Raw genomic sequence first — 21,162 nt, 5'->3', positions numbered from 1 at the left:
GTTTGTCTGCCACAAAAAACAATACCATACCTAATAATGGATTCGAAGTAGCTTATATATGCTACTTTTCGTGTGTCCATAAGAGTTGCAGTTTATAATATTTGCATTGCAAATGCAAAACTGTTCAGTTTGTTTGGCAGGTATTCAATGTGTGCCTGTCGGCTCAAATTTTTATCTACATTTAAACCGAAGAATTTGACTGAGTCAACTTCTATATCTTGGTTGTTGTGTACAATCTTAATCTGCTCACATTTTGACTGTTTGGTTTTGAACTGCATCACATGAGTCTTAGATATGTTTACATTCAACCCATTTAGCTGAAACCAAGTTTCTAAGGTACTGAGGGCACTCATCAAAGATTTGGGAATTTTTTCGAAATCCTGAACTTCAACCAAGACAGAAATACCATTTGCAAACAGAACTGATGGGGAGCTGATATTTAATGGTAAGTCATTAACATAGAAGAGATATAGGACTGGGCCTAGTATGGATCCTTGTGGAATACCTTGAGGTTTTTTTTTTTTGTCGGAAAAATAATCTGCGCCATTTGAAGAGATGCTAACTCTTTGCTTTTTGTTGGATAAGTAGGGTTAAAACCATTTTAAGGCACCGCCACTAGTGCCATATTTCTCAAGTTTGTAAACAAGCAATGCAGGGTTTACACAACCAAACACCTTTGTGAGATCGCAGAAAATTCCTGCCACCTTATTTCTCTTATCTAATGATGTACTTATTTTCTAAATGAAACTGTTTGCAGCATCTATGGTGTTCTTCCCCTGCTGAAAACTAAATTGATTGTTTAGAATAACAGTCTGTTTTACAATGAATTTCTGGATTTGTGAAAATCAAGTTTTTCGATTGTTTAGAATAACAGAATATTTTGCATTGAAATTCTGGATTTGTGAACAGCAAGTTTTTCAAATATTTTAGATAGGACAATAATTTCCCATGATCTCTCTTGATCTCTTCTTGAAGAGTAGTTTGACTTCAGCATATTTCAGTACCTCTGGAAAACAGCCCTCTTCAAAACATTGATTTATTTTTTGAGATAGTGGGTTTGCAGTTGTATTGTGTACCACTTTAATAATTTTTCCAGGTATTCCATCCCAACATGCATATTTTATGTTTATTAATGTTAGAATAGCATGAACCATGGACCTTGCCGTTGGTGGGGAGGCTTGCCTGCCTCAACAATACAGATAGCCGTACTGTAGGTGCAACCATAACGGAGTGGTATCTATTGAGAGGCCAGACAAACATGTGGTTCCTGAAGAGGGGCAGCAGCCTTTTCAGTAGTTGCAGGGGCAACAGTCTGGATGATTGACTGATCTGGCCTTGTAACACTAACCAAAACGGCCTTGCTGTTGTGTTACTGAGAAAGACTGAAAGCAAGGGGAAACTACAGCCGTAATTTTTGCCGAGTGCATGCAGCTTTACTGTATGATTAAATGATGATGGCGTCCTCTTGGGTAAAATATTCCGGAGGTAAAATAGTCCCCCATTCGGATCTCTGGGTGGGGACTACTCAAGAGGACGTCGTCATTAAGAGAAAGAAAACTGGCGTCCAACGGATTGGAACGTGGAATGTCAGATCCCTTAATCGGGCAGGTAGGTTAGAAAATTTAAAAAACGGAAATGGATAGATTAAAGTTAGATATGGTGGTAATTAGTGAAGTTCGGTGGCAGGAGGGTCAAGACTTTTGGTCTGGTGAATACAGGTTTATAAATACAAAATCAAATAGGGCTAATGCAGGAGTCGGTTTAATAATGAATAAAAAAAATAGCATTGCCGGTAAGCTACTACAAACAGCACAGTGAACGCAATATTGTAGCTAAGATAGACATGAGGCCCACGCCTACCACAGTAGTACAAGTTTATGTGCCAACTAGCTCCGCAGATGATGAAGAGATTGATGAAATGTATGATAAGATAAAAGAAATTATTCAGATAGTGAAGGGAGACGAAAATTTAGTTGTCATGCGTGACTGGAATTCAATAGTAGGAAAGAGAAAAGAAGGAAAAGTAGTAGGTGTATGTGGAATGGGGGTTAGGAATGAAAGAGGAAGCCGCCTGGTAGAATTTAACACAGAGCGTAACTTAATCATAAATAACACTTGGTTCAAGAATCATTAAAGAAGGCTGTATACATGGAAGAACCCTGGAGATACTAGAAGATATCTGATTATATAATGGTAAGACAGAGAGTTAGGAACCACGTATTAAATTGTAAGACATTTCCAGGGGCAGTTGTGGATTCTCACCAAAATCTATTGGTTATGAACTGTAGATTAAAACTGAAGAAAGTGCAAAAAGGTGGGATTTTAAGGAGATGGGACCTGGATAAACTGAAAGAACCAGAGGTTCTACAGAGTTTCAAGGAGAGCATAAGGGAACAATTGACAGGATTGGTAGAAAGAAATACAGTAGAAGAAGAATGGATAGCTTTGAGGAATGAAATAGTGAAGGTAGCAGAGGATCAAGTAGGTAAAAAGACGAGGGCTAGTAGAAATCCTTGGGTAACAGAAGAGATACTGAATTTAATTGATGAAAGGAGAAAATACAAAAATGCAGTAAGTGAAGCAGTCAAAAAGGAATTCAAACGTCTCAAAAATGAGATCGACAGGAAGTGCAAAATGGCTAAACGGGGATGGCTAGAGGACAAATGTAAGGATGTACAGGCTTATCTCACGAGGGGTAAGATAGATACTGCCTACAGGAAAATTAAAGAGGCCTTTGGAGAAAAGAGAACCACTTGTATGAATATCAAGAGCTCAGATGGAAATCCAGTTCTAAGCAAAGAAGGGAAAGCAGAAAGGTGGAAGGAGTATATAGAGGATCTATACAGGGGCGATGTTCTTGAGGACAATATTATGGAAATGAAAGAGGAGGTAGATGAAGATGAAATGGGAAGTATGATACTGCGTGAAGAGTTTGATAGAGCACTGAAAGATCTAAGTCGAAACAAGGCCACGGGAGTAGACAACATTCCATTACAAGTACTGACAGCCTTGGGAGAGCCAGGCCTAACAAACCTCTACCATTTGGTGAGAAAGATGTATGGGAAAGGCGAAATTCCCACAGACTTCAAGAAGAATATAGTAATTCTAATCCCAAAGAAAGCAGATGTTGACAGATGTGAAAATTACCGAACTATCAGTTTAATAAGTCACAGCTGCAAAATACTAACGCGAATTCTTTACAGACGAATGGAAAAACTGGTAGAAGCTGACCTCGGGGAAGATCAGTTTGGATTCCATAGAAATGTTGGAACACGTGAGGCAATACTGACCCTACAACTTATCTTAGAAGCTAGATTAAGGAAACGCAAACCTACGTTTCTAGCATTTGTAGACTTAGAGAAAGCTTTTGAAATGTTGACTGGAATATTCTCTTTCAAATTCTGAAGTTGTCAGGGGTAAAATACAGGGAGCGTAAGGCTATTTACGATTTTTACAGAAACCAGATGGCAGTTATAAGAGTCGAGGGGCACGAAAGGGAACCAGTGGTTGGGAAGGGAGTGAGAAAGAGTTGTAGCCCCTCCCCAATATTATTCAATCTGTATATTGAGCAAGCAGTGAAGTAAACAAAAGAAAAATTCGGAGTAGGTATTAAAATCCATGGAGAAGAAATAAAAATTTTTCGGTTTGCCGATGACATTGTAATTCTGTCAGAGACAGCAAAGGACTTGGAAGAGCAGTTGAACGGAATGGACAGTGTCTTGAAAGGAGGGTATAAGATGAACATCAACAAAAGCAAAACGAGGGCAATGGAATGTAGTCGAATTAAATTGGGTGATGCTATGGGAATTAGATTAGGAAATGAGACACTTCAAGTAGTAAAGGAGGTTTGCTATTTGGGGAGCAAAGTAACTGATGATGGGCGAAGTAGAGAGGATATAAAATGTAGACTGGCAATGGCAAGGAAAGCGTTTTTGAAGAAGAGAAGTTTGTTAACATCGAGTATTGATTTAAGTGTCAGGAAGTAGTTTTTGAAAGTATTTGTATGGAGTGTAGCCATGTATGGAAGTGAAACATGGACGATAAATAGTTTAGACAAGAAGAGAATAGAAGCTTTCGAAATGTGGTGCTACAGAAGAATGCTGAAGATCAGATAGGTAGATTACATAACTAATGAGGAGGAATTGAATATAATTGGGGAGAAGAGGAGTTTGTGGCACAACTTGACTAGAAGAAGGGATCGGTTGGTAGGACTTGTTCTAAGGCATCAAGGGATCACACTAAGCAGATTTAGAAGGCTGCAGTAGGTACTGGGGGATGAAGAAGCTTGCACAGGATACAGTAGCATGGAGAGCTGCATCAAACCAGTCCCAGGACTGAAGACCACAACAACAACAAAACGTTCAAATTACATCGTAAACTTTTAAAAGCCGTAGACTTTGACGTTATTCTGCGCAAAATTATAACATCGTTCCCCCTCATTCACTATCTACATTTTTTTTCTCCAGGAAGAAAACCAGTATTTTCTTTTAGTATAGTTCGGGGAACCACAACCAATGATATACATCTCATCACATATACCATAACTCCAGAATAAATAAATACAATAAATAAGTGTTAATAAGTGAAATAAATGAATATATAGTGTTGACGAATATAAAGAGCTGAGAGTGTGTATTACAATTTATGGAAAACAATACAAAGAAATTAGACCACGAATACTTTCTAAAAGGATTATTGCTCTTCATTAAATAGAATTCTCCGGAAAATCCCCCTAAGAAATAATACTAATACGAGGGTAATCCGAAAAGCAAGGTCTCCCATTTTTTTATACATACATAGACCTCTTTATTTCTACAATGGTTTAAATCAGTTTAGAGCTTGAATATTTAGCTATTTTTCGACATAATACCATTTCTGTCGATGCATTTTTGTAGACGCTGTGGCAGTTTTTGCATGACCATGTCATACCTGCTCGCAGCCATGCTGTTCAGAAAGTTAAGAACGTCTTCTTGCACCTCGTCGTTGGAGCTGAATCGCTTTCCGGCCAAATGTTCTTTTAACCTAGGGAACTGGTCCTCAAGTCAGTACTATAGGGTGGGTGGGTGATTATGTTCCACTGAAACTGTTGCAGGGGAGAACCGGTTTGCCGTGCGATGTGTGGGCGAGCATTTTCATGGAGAATGTGTACGCCCTTGCTCAACATTCCTCTTCTCCGGTTCTGAATTGCCCGTTTGAGTTCTTTCAGAGTCTCACAGTACCTGTCAGCGTTAATTGTGATCCCAGAGATTCAGCTCCGACGGCGAGGTGAAAGAAGAGGTTCATAACTTTCTGAACAGCATGGCGGCGAGCTGGTATGACATGGGCATACAAAAACTGCCACAGAATCTACAAAAATGCATCGACAGAAATGGTGATTATGTCGAAAAATAGCTAAATACTCAAGCTGTAAACTGACGTAAACCATTGTAGAAATCAACAGGTCTATGTACTTATAAAAAATAGGAGACCTTACTTTTTGGGTCACCCTCGTACAAGAATACTTAGAACCATCGTTAGGAGCTTTGTTACATACCAGTCAGGAGTAAGGTCACTCTCAAGCGTAAATAACTAGTGTCACGTGACGGCAAAAACAAAAGTTAATAGGAACGGTGTTCTGACAGCATTGTATCACACTTCAGTACATTGGATCCAACAGCTGTCACCACTGACACAAGGAACAAGATTTATGACTTACAAGTTACAGGTATATATCTTCCGTGAAATGGTACCATTTATTTATCCTTGATAGAGGCTTTATGTTGAAATTTCAACTGAAAAATTAAAACTTCTACAGCCGTAAGCAGAATATGGTGTTCTCTAAACAATTCACACAGGATGTGGGCCAGTACTACAAGAAGTTAATTTTGTTATGTCTTATTAATGAAAATCTAGATACGATTTTAGAATATTTTGACTTAATAATAATGTCCCTTGTTAAATATTTGAACTATTTACGTTTGTTTGTATTTAATTCAAGCCGCATCCGCCTTATTTTCTCTGTTACCATATAGCACAGAAAATATGTACGCACTATCTAATCAAAAGTATCTGGATACCCCTACGTGATGCAGAATTGACCACTAGATGTCAGCAGTGGTGGACCTACCAGTACAGAAGGAAAATTGTGTTGTCAGTGGAGAAGCATTAACAGGAGAATTGGGAGGGGGGGGGGGGGGTCAGCAGAGCTCAGTGGCGCCGAACGCGCGCTAGTCAATTGTTGTGACGTGACTGTGAAGTGGAAGCGCGAAGAAACAGACACAGCTAAAGCAAAGCCAGCCAGAAATAGTGCAGTGATGGACTGCGATCGTCGAGCACCGCAGAGGTAGGGAGAAGACATTCGTGAGTTCCAAACTTCTATTAGCAGCCCAGATAGTTCAGTAACTGTGCCACATATTTTTGCAGTCACCGTTAACCGATGTTTGACGTAGCTCTTTAAAGCTACGGCAGTGGACAGTGGACGACTGTAAACGAATGGTTTGAAGTGCTACATCTATAGCTACATGGATACTCTGCAAATAACATTAAGTGTCTGGCAGAGGGTTCATCGAACAGCCTTCACAATTCTCTATTATTCCAATCCCAATCTCGTTTGGCGCGCGGGAAGAACGAACACCTGTATCTTTCCGTACGAGCTCTGATTTCCCTTATTTCATCATGGCGATCGTTGCTCCTTATGTAGGTCGGCCTCAACAAAGTATTTCCGCATTCGGAGGAGAAAGTTAGTAATTGGAATTTCGTGAGAAGATTCCGCCGCAACGAAAAACACCTTTGTTTTAATTATGTCCACCACAAATCCTGTGTCATTTCAGTTACACTCTCTCCCCTATTTCGTGGTAATACAAAACGTAAGGATCCCACCCCGCGCAGCAGTATTCTAAAAGAGGACGGGCAAGTGTAGTGTAGGCAGCCTCCTTCGTCGATCTGTTATATTTTCTAAGTGTTCTGCCAATAAAACGCAGTCTTTGCTTAGCCTACCCCACAACATTTTCTATGTGTTCCCTCCAATTTAAGTTGTTCGTAATTGCAATTCCTAGGTATTTAGTCGAATTTATGGCGTTTAGATTTATCTGATGCATCATGGAACCGAAGTTCAACGGATTCGTTTTAGCACCCAAGTGGGTGAACTCTCACGTTTAGATATTTAGGGTCAATTGACAATTTTAGCACCATAGATGTTTCATTTCTAAATCGTTTTCAGTTTGTTTTGATCTTCTGATGACTTTACAGGTCGATAAACGACAGCACTCAGCCCTTCATGTAAATAAAGAGCTACACTACTGGCGATTAAAATTGCTACAGCAAGAAGAAATGGAGATGATAAACGGGTATTCATTGGACAAATATATTATACTAGAACTGACATGTGATTACATTTTCACGCAATTTGGGTGCACAAATCCTGAGAAATCAGTACCCAGAACAACCACCTCTGGCCGCAAAAACGGCCTTGATACGCCTGGGCATTGAGTCAAACAGAGCTTGGATGGCGTGAACAGGTACAGCTACCCATGCAGCTTCAACACACTACCACAGTTCATCAAGAGTAGTGACTGGCGTATTGTGACGAGCCGGTTGCTCGGCCACCATTGACCAGACGTTTTCAGTTGGTGAGAGATCTGGAGAATGTGCTGGCCAGGGCAGCAGTCGAACATTTTCTGTATCCAGAAAGGCCCGTACAGGACCTTCAACATGCGGTCTTCCATTATCCCGCGCAAATGTAGGGTTTCGCAGGGATCGAATGAAGTGTAGAGCCACGTGCCGTAACACATCTGAAATGTAACGTCCACTGTTCAAAGTGCCGTCAATGCGAACAAGAGGTGATCGAGACGTGTAACCAATGGCACCCCATACCATCACGCCGGGTGATACGCCAGTATGACGATGACGCATACACGCTTCCAATGTGCGTTCACAGCGATGTCGCCAAACACGGATGCAACCATCATGATGCTGTAAGCAGAACCTGCATTCATCAGAAAAAATGATGTTTCGCCCTTCGTGCACCCAGGTTCGTCGTTGAGTACACCATCGCAGGCGCTCCTGTCTGTGACGCAGCGTCAAGGGTAACCGCAGCCATGGTCTCCGATCTGATAGTCCATGCTGCTGCAAACGTTGTCGAACTGTTCGTGCAGATAGTTGTTGTCTTGCAAACGTCCCCATCTGTTGACTCAGGGATCGATACGTGCCTGCGCGATCCGTTACAGCCACGCGGATAAGATGCCTGTTATCTCGACTGCTAGTGATACGAGGCCGTTGGGATCCAGCACAGTGTTCCACATTACCCTCCTGAACGCACCAATTCCATATTGTGCTAACAGTCATTGGATCTGGACCAACGCGAGCAGCAATGTCGCAATACGATAAACCGCAATCGCGATAGGCTACAATCCGACCTTTATCAAAGTCGGAAACGTGAAGGTACGCATTTCTCCTCCTTACACGAGGCATCACAACAGCGTTTCACCATGCAACGCCGGTCAACTGCTGTTTGTGTATGAGAAATCGGTTGGAAACTATCCTCACGTCAGTACGTTGTAGGTATCGCCACCGGCGCCAACCTTGTCTGAATGCTCTGAAAAGCTAATCATTTGCATATCATAGCATCTTCTTCCTGTCGGTTAAATTTCGAGTCTGTAGCACGTCATCTTCGTGGTATAGCAATATTAATGGCCAGTAGTGTAGTTGTGTTTCACACGAACGATGTTTTCTAAACCCATGTTGACTGTGTGTCAGTAGACCGTTTCGTTCGAGGTAATGCATAATGTTCTAAAATCCTGCTGCATATCGACGTTAACGATTAGTGGATTACTCCTACTACCTTTATTGAATATTGGTGTGGCCTGTGCAACTTTCCAGTCTTTGGGTGTGGATCTTTCGACTTGCGAACGGGTGTATATGATTGTTAAGTATGGAGCTATTGCATCAGTAAACTCTAAAGAAACTTAATTGGTGTACAGTCTGGACCAGAAGACTTGCTTTTATTAAGTGATTTAAGATACTTCACCACTCCGAGGATATTTACTTCTACGTTACTCATGTTGGCAGTTGTTCTTGATTCGAATTCTGAACTATTTACTTCGTCTTCTTTTGCGAAGGCAGTCCGGAAGGCTTTGTTTAGTAACTCTGCGTTGACAGTACTGTCTTCGATAGTACCTCCATTACTATCGAGGAGAGAAGGCATTGTTGTGTCTTGCCGCTGGCATCCTTCACATACGACCAGAATGTCTTTGGTTATTTGCCAGGTTTCGAGAAAAAGTTACGTTGTTGAAGCTACTATAAGCATCTCGCATTCAAGTCCGCGCTAAATTTCGAGTTTCTGTAAAAACCACCAATCTTGGAGATTTTACGTCTGTTTAAATATGGCATGTTTTTTTTCGTAGTCACTATAACAGTGTTCTGACCCATTTTGTGTACCATGGAGGATCAGTTACGTCGTTCGTTAATTTATTTGGTATAAATCTCTCAACTGCTGCCGATACTATTTCTTTGAATTGTAGCCACATCTTGTCTACACTTATATTGTTAATTTGGAAGTAGTGGAGATTGTCTCTCAGAAAGACGTCAAGCGAATTTTTATCTGCTTTTTGAATAGGTATATTTTTGGAGGATCGGGGGTTTCAACATTCTGTCTCGCTACGACAAACCTGTGTTCACTAATCCCTGCATCCGTTTTGATGCTCATTGTTAACTCAGGATTATTTGGTGCTAAGAGATCAAGTGTGTTTTCACAAGCGTTTACTATTCGCTTGGACTCATAAACTAACTGCTCGAAACAATTTTCAGAGAATGCGTTTAGCACAATTTCGGATGAAGTTTTATGCGTATATAAATTCCTTGTGGTATCCCGAGGGAAACGTTAGGGTTTCGCGAGTGCTTGGATAACCGCTACAGCCATCATGTGTGGTTGAACAGTGAAGTACAGAGGAGGTAGTGTTAAGGTATGGAGGTGTTTTCCGTGTATAGGGTAGCGCCTCATTGTTACCCTTGAGAAAATGCTAAATGTGGAATGATATGAATAAATTTCACAGCATTGTGTACTGCCTACAGTAGAGGAACTGCTCGGAGACGATGGTTGCCTATAGTAGCATTGCAACGCACCCTGTTGTAAAGCAGCTCTTGTGAGGGAACGGTTTGTGGATAGTAACGTCCTGAAATGGACAGGCCTGCCACTGTCATGACCTATCAGGACACCTTTCGGATAAGTTAGTACGATGACTTCACTTCGGACCCCAGCGTACAACGCCATTACCTTCTCTGGTTTCGGATCCCGAGGGAGAACGGGCTGCCATTCCTCCGCGGACATTCAGAGACGTAAGTGTAAGAGTCCCCCGGTAGAGTCGTCAAAAAGGCAAAATGTGGACATACGCAATATTAGTGTCCACTAATAGGTGTTCAGATACTTTTTATCGGATAGCGTATATAAGAGTAACCATATTGCACTTGTAGAGGGAGTCATGGAATTTACCCTCTTACACCCATGAATAGGTATTCGACCATGCACTAGATCTACACGATTCTGTGTGGGACTTATAGCGATGAAAATGAATTAAAAATAATGTCAATCGCCCTGACCCGAAGAACATATATTGGAGATTTTCCTTGGTTCTAACGCCAATACCATAATAGGAAATTACCCGCCCCCGCACTCCCTCTGCTAAATGTTACCAATTGGAACGAAATAGCCTGGTATTTCGTCGAAAAGAACTTGAATCTTGAATAGCCCAATCTAAGTACAAAGGTAGAGAATGAAGGGAAAAGTGCCAGGAATAATGAGACGCTCTGACTCAGATAACATATTTACTGGCCACTTGCTGAACATCAAGACTGTACAATAACATATTTAGATAAGCCGTCCATCGACGCTGAATGCACTACCAAAAGGTAATTGCCGAGCTACTTTACAGTGATATCAGCACAGTGGTCTAATTAAATACGAAGTAAATAAATAAATAAAGGTGGAACGAGAAGATAGGGCAAACAGACAGTGAGAGTGAGGTGGGCGGAGAAGGTACCTGTGCACGACTCCCTGGTTGTGGCAGTACTCGACCGCGTCGACCAGCTGGCGGAACCAGACGCGCGCCCGCGGCTCCTTGATGTAGCTCTCCCTGCGGATCACCTCCAGCAGGCTGCCGTTCGGCGCGTACTCCATCACGATGTACACCCTGCGCACACCGCGGCTCGCCTCAGGATCCACCACCCCTCACCCGAGTCGTTCAGCCACACACTCTGCCTCTGCGGTTGACAGTTCCGTACCTGACGCATGCGCACTGGAGACATTCTTGCCCACTGTGCAAAGTGCTGGGGGAGGACGCGTGATGATGCAGAGAATGAATCTACATCTACATCTACATGGTTACTCTACAATTCACACTTAGGTGCCTGGCAGAGGGTTCACTGTACCACCTTCAAGCTGTCTCTTTGCCGTTCCACTCTAGAACGGCACGCGGGAAAAACGAGCTCTTAAATTTTTCTGTGCGAGCTCTGATTTCTCTTATTTTACCATGATGATCATTTCTCCCTACATAGGAGGGTGTCAACAAAATATATATTGCCATTCGGAAGAGAAGGTTGGTGATTGAAATTTCGTAAATACATCTCGCCGCAAACAAAACCACCTTTACAGAATGAAATTTTCACTCTGCAGCGGAGTGTACGCTGATATGAAACTTCCTGGCAGATTAAAACTGTGTGCCCGACCGAGATTCGAACTCGGGACCTTTACCTTTCGCGGGCAAGTGCTCTACCATCTGAGCTACCGAAGCACGATTCACGCCCGGTACTCACAGCTTTACTTCTGCCAGTACCTCGTCTCCTACCTTCCAAACTTTACAGAAGCTCTCCTGCGAAACTGCAGAACTAGCACTCCTGAAAGAAAGGATATTGCGGAGACATGGCTTAGCCACAGCCTGGGGGATGTTTCCAGAATGAGATTTTCACTCTGCAGCGGAGTGTGCGCTGATATGAAACTTCCTGGCAGATTAAAACTGTGTGCCCGACCGAGATTCGAACTCGGGACCTTTACCTTTCGCGGGCAAGTGCTCTATCATCTGAGCTACCGAAGCACGATTCAGGCCCGGTACTCACAGCTTTACTTCTGCCAGTACCTCGTCTCCTACCTTCCAAACTTTACAGAAGCTCTCCTGCGGAAGTTTGGAAGGTAGGAGACGAGGTACTGGCAGAAGTAAAGCTGTGAGTACCGGGCGTGAGTCGTGCTTCGGTAGCTCAGATGGTAGAGCACTTGCCCGCGAAAGGTAAAGGTCCCGAGTTCGAATCTCGGTCGGGCACACAGTTTTAATCTGCCAGGAAGTTTCAAAACCACCTTTGTTTTAGTGACTGCCACCCCAAGTCGCGTATCATATCAGTGACACTCTCACCCCTACTGCGCGATAACACGAAACGAGCTGCCCTTCTTTGTACTTTTTCGATGTCCTCCGTCAGTCCTACCTGGCAAGGATCCCACACCGTGCAGCAATATTCCAGCAGAGGACGGACAAGTGTAAGGTAGACTGTCTCTTTAGCGGGCTTGCCGCATCTTCTAAGTGTTCTGCCAACAAAGCGCAGCTTCGTTTCGCCTTCCCCACGATATTACTTATGTGGTCTTTCCAATTTAAGTTACTCGTAATTGTAATTCCTAAGTATTTAGTCGAATTGACAGCCCTTAGATTGCTGCGATTTATCGTATACCCAAAATTTATCGGATTTCTTTTAGTACCCATGTGGATGACCTCGCACTTTTCTTTGTTTAGTGCCAATTGTCACTTTTCGCACCACACAGAAATTCTCTCTAGATCATTTTGTAATTGGAATTGATGGTCTGATGATTTTACTACATGGTAAATTACAGCGGCAACTGCAAATAAGGTAAGGGGGCTGCTCAGATTATCATCTAGATAATTTATCAGCCAGATATCGCTAGAGCAGCACAGTTGAACTTTCAATACGACAAATACGGGTGGCATGCAGTAGGTAATGCAACACTTCTCTTCTCTGAAAGCAGGTTGGTTTTATTCAGGATTCCCATGCACCATATTGTTTCACACCAGTTTGGCTACAAAACCTATTTTTCAACATAATTTTCGCCGGCCGGAGTGGCCGAGCGGTTCTAGGCGCTTCAGTCTGCAACCGCGAGACTTCTACGGTCGCAGGTTCGAATCCTGCCTCGGGCATGGATGTGTGTGATGTCCGTAGGTTAGTTAGGTTTAAGTAGTTCTAAGTTCTAGGTGACTGATGATCTCAGCAGTTAAGTCCCATAGTGCTCAGAGCCGTTTGAACCATTTTCAACGTAATTTTCGTTCAGTGCCTTACGCCACCTTACTGGAAAAGCCTGTATGCTCCACATCATCCACACACTGCTTCCCATGGGGTGCATCCTTCATTGAGCCAAACGTATTGAAGTTGGAACGTGTCAGATCCGAACTATAGGGTGGATGAAGAAGAACGGTTCAGTTAAGTTCTGTGAACTACTCTCTGATGTGTACGGCTTCATACACGATGGTAAGGAGAGGTGGGCTACAGACTGGGGCGGCAACTGACCTCGTATGGAAACTGGACAGGAGCAGAAATGATTAACGAATAAGTTAATAGAATATACAGAAGATTTACTTGTATTTTTCCAAGCGTACGAAAGTTCATTACAACTAATTCACCGAGAAATAGAGTCCAGCTCTCAATGTCAAGAGGGAAGATGCTCTCTCAACTAAAGCAAGAACAATGGAACTTTCTTGGCAGATTAAAACTGTGTGCCGGACTGAGACTCAAACTCGGGACCTTTGCCTTTCGCAGGCAACTGCACTACCAAGGGGCTCTAGGACGGTGCATGAGTCGTGCTTGGGCAGCTCTGTTGACAGAACAATTGCCCGCGAAAGGCAAAGGTCCCGAGTTCGAGTCTCGGTCCGGCACACAGTTTTAATCTGCTAGGAAAGTTTCATATCAGCGCACACTCCGCTGCAGAGTGAAAATCTGATTCAAGAACACTGGAGTTGGAGCTGCGACTAGGCGGCATCTGTGTGGCAACACACAGTGAAGAGACTCCAGGTGGAAGTGGCGTGTCTGGCTCCCACCAGCCATCCTACGAGGTGCATTCAAGTTCTAAGGCCTCCGATTTTTTTTCTAATTAACTACTCACCCGAAATCGATGAAACTGGCGTTACTTCTCGACGTAATCGCCCTGCAGACGTACACATTTTTCACAACGCTGACGCCATGATTCCATGGCAGCGGCGAAAGCTTCTTTAGGAGTCTGTTTTGACCACTGGAAAATCGCTGAGGCAATAGCAGCACGGCTGGTGAATGTGCGGCCACGGAGAGTGTCTTTCATTGTTGGAAAAAGCCAAAAGTCACTAGGAGCCAGGTCAGGTGAGCAAGGAGAATGAGGAATCACTTCAAAGTTGTTATCACGAAGAAACTGTTGCGTAACGTTAGCTCGATGTGCGGGTGCGTTGTCTTGGTGAAACAGCACACGCGCAGCCCTTCCCGGACGTTTTTGTTGCAGTGCAGGAAGGAATTTGTTCTTCAAAACATTTTCGTAGGTGAATCTGTGTGCTTCCATTGAGCTGACTGGCGCTTTGTTTCTGGATTGAAAAATGGCATCCAAGTCTCATCCATTGTCACAACCGACGAAAAGAAAGTTCCATTCATGCTGTCGTTGCGCGTCAACATTGCTTTGGCAACATGCCACACGGGCAGCCACGTGGTCGTCCGTCAGTATTCGTGGCACCCACCTGGATGACACTTTTCGCATTTTCAGGTCGTCATGCAGGATTGTGTGCACAGAACCTACAAAAATGCCAACTCTGGAGGCAATCTGCTCAACAGTCATTCGGCGATCCCCCAAAACAATTCTCTGCACTTTCTCGATCATGTCGTCAGACCGGCTTGTGCGAGCCAGAGGTTGTTTCGGTTTGTTGTCACACGATGTTCTGCCTTCATTAAACTGTCGCACCCACGAACGCACTTTCGACACATCCATAACTCCATCACCACATGTCTCCTTCAACTGTCGATGAATTTCAATTGTTTTCACACCACGCAAATTCAGAAAGCGAATGGTTGCACGCTTTTCAAGTAAGGAAGACGTCGCCATTTTAAGTATTTAAAACAGTTCTCATTCTCGCCACTGGCGGTAAAATTCCATCTGCCGTACGGTGCTGCCATCTCTGGGACATTTTAAAACAAGGCGCATGTTTCTATCTCTTTCCAGTCCAGAGAAAAAAAATCGGAGGCCTTAGAACTTGAATGCACCTTGTATATCGTGGCAGCAGAAGTACCCATGGTATGGAGCCACTGGATGGGTGGCTCAGCAGGCGTGCTCCATTGGGTCCACTAAATACCGCACTACCGCTATCGGCGTCTGGTGGAAACTTGCAATTCCGTTGCCAACTTTGACGCTCATGGGCTGATATCGATACGTAAAAAAAGTCTCTGGTGCACAGACTTGTATGAAGTCTTGAGTTGTCACGGACAATGAGAAGATCGATTGCATTTCTGTGGCGATGTACACGCTGAGGCTGTTTCTTCAGTTTTCTGACTGTAGCACAATACACTTCAGATTTGATGGTTGCACCAGGAGGGAGGACATTAAACCTCTTCAGAGTCCCAGAAGACCGAATGATTTTACTGGCTGAGAGTGCCACTCTCAACTCTTTCTTCTAGGAGAGGTGGTGTGACGCCACTCTATGGTTTGCTGTTTCGGTTCCGGTTAGAAGTGATGAACCCACATTTCGTCGACGATGTTCTACAAAAAATTGCCACGATCAGCCACGTAACGCGCGAGAAACTTCTCAAAGAAGGTCCTCTGCTGCTCTTTATGGTCTTGTTATGTGGTGAGGAATCACTGGGCACACACCCTTGAGCACCCCAACTGGTCGACACAGCACTACCAAGAGTATGCTTGTCCAGAGGAACTTTGCATCGTAATCAGAATAACACATGCACTGCGATGTCGTATTTATCTTCCGATACGTGACAAGCGACTTTCAAGTACAACGTGGAACCTATCTCTGTCTCTGTCTCTCCACCGTTCCACTCTAGAACGGCACGCGGGAAAAACGAGCACTTAAATTTTTTTGTACGAGCCCTGATCTCTCTTATTTTATCGTGATGATCGTTTCTCCCTATGTAGGTGGGTGCCAACAGAATGTTTTCGCAGTCAGAAGAGAAAACTGGTGATGGACGAGTACAGGTCATAGACTCATGGTTCACGGCATATGGAAGTTTGGGTCTGGCAAATAGTCGTGCACGTATAGTCAAATGGTATGGCGACCACTCGCGATAAGTGGGAAATCCTGGTTCGAGTCCCGGTCAAGCACAGATTTTCATTGCCATCATTCCATTCTACAGCTGATGGTTGTCCTTATTCGCAACTGCAAATTAATTTAATGTATAAATGAAAGTGTCCGCACGTTCAAACACATCTTCGTCTACGTAATTTCTCTGCTGCTGACAATAAAGTGCATGGCAGAAGGTTTAATGTACCACCTTCAAGCTGTCTCTCCACCGTTCCACTCTAGAACGGCACGCGGGAAAAACAAGCACTTAAATTTTTCTGTGCGAGCCCTGATATCTCTTATTTTTATCGTGATGATCGTTTCTCCTCATGTAGGTGGGTGCCAACAGAATGTTTTCGCAGTCAGAGGAGAAAACTGGTGATTGAAATTTCATGAGAAGATCCCACCGCAACAAGAAACCCCTTTGTTTTAATGATTGCCACTCCAGTTCACTTATCATGTCTGTGGCACTATCTCCCCTATTTCGCGATCATACAAAACGAGCTGCCCTTCTTTGTACTTTTTCGATGCCATCCGTCAATCCCACCTGATACGGATCCCACACCGCACAGCAATACTCCAGAATAGGGCGGACAAGATTGGTGTAAGCAGTCTCTTTAGTAGACGTGCTGCACCTTCTAAGTGTTCTGCCAATGAATCGCAGTCTTGGGATTGCTCTACCCACGACATTATCTATGTCATAGTTCCAGTTTAGGGTATTTGTAATTGTAATCCCTAAGTAATTAGTTGAATTTACAGCCTTCAGATTTGTGTGACTTATCGCGTAATCGAAATGTAGTGGATTTATTTTAGTACTCATGTGAATAACTTAACACTTTCCTTTATTCACAGTCAATTGCCACTTTTCGAACCATATAGATACCTTATGTAAATAATTTTGCAATTCGTTTTGGTCATCTGATGACTTTACAAGACGGTAAATGACAGCATCATCTGCAAATAGTCTAAGACAACTTTTGGGATTGTCTCTTATGTCGCTAATATAGATCAGCAACAACAGAGGGCCTATAACACTTCCCTCGTCCGCCCCTGGTAGCTGAGTGGTCATGGCGACGGAATGTCATACCTACCGGCCCGGGTTCGATTCCAGGCTGGGTCAGAGATTTACTCCACTCAGGGACTGGGTGTTGTGTTCTCCTTATCATCATCATCATTTCATCCCCATCGACATGCAAGTCGCTGAAGTGGCGTCAACTCGAAATACTTGCAGAAGGCGCACTGTCTACCCGACGGGAGGCCCTAGCCACACGGCATTTTTCCACTTCCTTCGGGATCGCCGGATATTACTTCTGTTTTACTCGATGACTTTACGTCTATTACTACAAGCTGTAAACTTTCTGACAGAAAATCACGAATCCAGTGGCACAACTGAGGTGATGTTCCATAGGCACGCTGTTTGCTTAGAAGACGCTTGTGAGGAACGGTGTGGAAACCCTGCTGGAAATCTAAAAATATGGAATCAATTTGACATCCCCTGTTGATAGCACTCATTACTTCATGAGTATAAAGAGCTAGTTGTGTTTCGCTAGAACGATATTTTCTGAATCCGTGCTGACCCTGTGTCTATAAATCGTTCTCTTCGAGGTACTTCATAATGTTCGAATACAGTTATGTTCCAAAACCCCACATCAAATCGACGTTAGTGATATGGGCCTGTAATTCAACGGGTTACTCCTACTTCCCCTTTTGAGTATTGGTGTGACTTGAGCAATTTTCCAGTCCTTCGGCACGGATCTTTCTGTGAGCGAGCGCTTGTATATAATTGCATTATTCACAACTGTGTGAGGTCGGCCGGCACGTGGCAGATCGGGACTGTTCTCGCGCCCTTGTTGCGATGATGACAGAAACCTCCCGGAACGACTCACCATGCTTTTTTCCACTGCCAGGTCTCCGTAGACGTTCTGCAAGAGTCTATAAATATCTGTGATGCTCTTGTTTTCCGCCAAAGGAACTCAACGACAGCTCACTGCTTGGAGCTCGCACCCGTTACAGAGGCCATTTTGAAGGTTTAGTATGGAAACTTCATCAAACTATAGGGGAGAAGCAGGATTATTCCACGAAGTCGCACAACAAATTCTGCATGTTTTCACCCGAAACTGACAGAGAAAAAAAAATTGTATTACTTACTGAACGCCCCTCTTGCAGTCCCGGAGTTTTTCATTTCCCCATCTCCTTGTCTGCAATACGTGTCGTATCACGAGAGGTTTACCTCCTGCATTACGTATAAAGGGTGACTATACACCGTCTGTCCAAAACGTTCAGAGATTGAGTTTATTCTTGGCGTATAAGCGACGTCAGCGGTGTGAGAAATTTGTTCCACACATGATGGATCCCAATCTAAAACTATAATGTATGAACTCCTATCGCCACTAGATGTAAATGCAAAAGACGATAATTCTTTTCTGAAATAATAATCACGTTAGCTGCAATTCGTATTTTCAACACAAACCTACAGCAAACTGAAAAAGTATAGAAATTCACATAAAGGATTAACACTTTTGCAACATAAGCGACATTAATGCCAACATGGCGCGCAATTTGAACGTCCCAAAGAAGGACTTTCTGACAGTTTCACGTGATTGTATGAACGTTCTTGTGTTGCACACAAATGGGTGGGGAAGGGCTGGGGGGAGAGACTATTGTCTTTCTGTAAAGCCTTAAGCTTTAAAACAACTATAGAGCTGTGGGGGACAGACTGGACTTCGCCTACAACCTGAACCTGAAAAACAACCGTATCACCTTCTATTTATTTTTTGCTAATGCAGTCTCGAAACCTTCGGAAGTTACTGGTCGATGTCCCCCCCCTCTTGTGAAAATTGTAGCTTAACTCGTAAAGTTTGCATGGACAGACTTACGCGTGAGATTTGTCAGAATTTGATTCCTTTTCTCCCTCTCTTGTTACAAGTAGTGTAATTTAGAAATTCTGTTTCACTATGACGTCTAGGAGGAGAAAGCGCAGTATATTTTGTGACTCCTTAAATCGTGGTAGCCTGTCATAGATCAGCGACAGCTCTGAAGTGCCAATGGTCGTGTGGTGTCACCGCCAGACACCACACTTGCTAGGTGGTAGCTTTAAATCGGCCGCGGTCCATTAGTACATGTCGGACCCGCGTGTCGCCACTGTCAGTAATCGCAGACCGAGCGCCACGACACGGCAGGTCTTGAGAGACGTACTAGCACTCGCCCCAGTTGTACGACGACTTTGCTAGCGACTACACTGACGAAGCCTTTCTCTCATTTGCCGAGAGACAGTTAGAATAGCCTTCAGCTAAGTCCATGACTACGACCTAGCAAGGCGCCATTAACCATATCTGGAGAGAGTCTCATTTGTATAGTCAAGAGCGATGTACCACATTGATGGAATAAAAGTTAAGTATAACCTCAGCTACGTACTTTTCAGTACAGCATTAATTACGTATCCTGTTCCAGACTTCACGCCCGTCTGCGTTAGATAGCGTGCATTTCGGCCTCCTCTATCTACAAGGTGTTGGCTCATTTGCCAACACATCAGGTCGGATTCCTCCAGATGTGAAGGGTATTAAAGGATGGTATGAAAAGCTTAAAGAGGCTGCCAGTGGTCTTGACAAGGCAAGAAGCGGCAAACCAGGAATGAGTGACGGCTCTGTTGATATCGTGCATTACAGCATTTCATCACAGTCTGCAGAAATCGACACGTCGTGTTTCCAGAGAAAGAGGCATACTTCAGAGCACTAAGGTGAAAATTTTATACGAACAGTCGAATTTCCATGCATACTGAAGGCAACTCCTGCAAACTTTGCAGCCATATAATAGGTCCACACATACTGAATTTGGCAGGAGCATTCTGGGACGAATAGATGCAGGTAGTTACTACGTTGGTAAAGTTTGTTTCTCCGATGACGCGACTTTTCACAACTCCTTGAAAGTCCATAGGAATTACGTCTGGACCTGGAAGTCGGAAAACACACACGGTACAGCACGTAGTATCATGTATCTTTACCCACCCACGGGCGTCAGTGTTAGCACCGGAACTGCAAATTTCCGGCAGACTCTGACCGCGGTTGTGCGGGATATGGCGGACCCAATGGTGCACGCCCGCAGAGCCACGCCTCCAGCGGCTTAGTTCATGAGCACCCTCTGCCGCCGCCATAGAGGATGGCCAGTGGCACCCACTTGACCCTCTTGAACTTTGAGCCTATTCATTACGATGTCACTGTTTGCGCTTAGTATAATGAGCCTCTTCGTTGTTGACAGTGATAGCTGGACTCAATTTCTTGCTGCATTATCTGCAATCAGTCTTCGTTCGCTTGTAGAAATACAAGTTAAGCAAATCTTCTGTTTCTGTGTTAAACTGTTCGCTAATCATTTCTGTTCCTGTCCAGCTTCTGTATGAAAACAGCTGCCACACCACTCTGTAGCCCACCACTCCTTTCTGTTGTGTACGAAGTCGTACATGACACAGCTTATTAGGAAAAGTCAGAAAGTAAACTTGTGGTGTGACATAATGCACCTTCAGATGGTACGACCTTTTTTTTTCACTGAACCTGCTATTACTGAAACTATTAACCTGAAAATGTTGCAACTTCATGTTTCATTTCGGTTAGAGAAATTCTAACTATAGACAGAGTTTCAACAAGATAGCGCACTGCCGTGCTGGGGGATATTTGCTCGCCAATTCGCTAAGTTTGTAAGGTTTTGACGACAGAATAACTGTGTAAGCTGTAAATATTTTTGGTTTAATGTTGCAACCTTATCACAGAAATACACACATTTACACAGCTTACAATGTGACTATGTTATGACAGTTTCAAACGAATGCATCTCATCTTCAGGAAGTAAAATAATTCTAAAAACAACAATGGTAAATTTTAGCTAGAAGTTTCTTTACAAAATTATT

General features: G+C 43.5%; 1 protein-coding gene across 1 annotated transcript in view; it reads right to left on the bottom strand.

Moving 5' to 3' along the window:
* Nucleotides 1–21,162, bottom strand: part of LOC126092869 (testis-specific serine/threonine-protein kinase 3-like) — a 184,964-nt gene that overhangs the window by 67,415 nt on the left and 96,387 nt on the right. The window contains exon 4 of the mRNA XM_049908600.1: nucleotides 11,013–11,162. Within this exon, the coding sequence (XP_049764557.1) occupies nucleotides 11,013–11,162 (150 nt within the window). The remainder of the gene's footprint in view (nucleotides 1–11,012; nucleotides 11,163–21,162) is intronic.

This window comes from Schistocerca cancellata, chromosome 7 (genome assembly GCF_023864275.1).
Source record: "Schistocerca cancellata isolate TAMUIC-IGC-003103 chromosome 7, iqSchCanc2.1, whole genome shotgun sequence".
NCBI classification, from domain to species: domain Eukaryota; kingdom Metazoa; phylum Arthropoda; class Insecta; order Orthoptera; family Acrididae; genus Schistocerca; species Schistocerca cancellata.
Note: the sequence above shows the minus strand (reverse complement) of the source record. Positions and strands in the feature narration are given on the sequence as shown.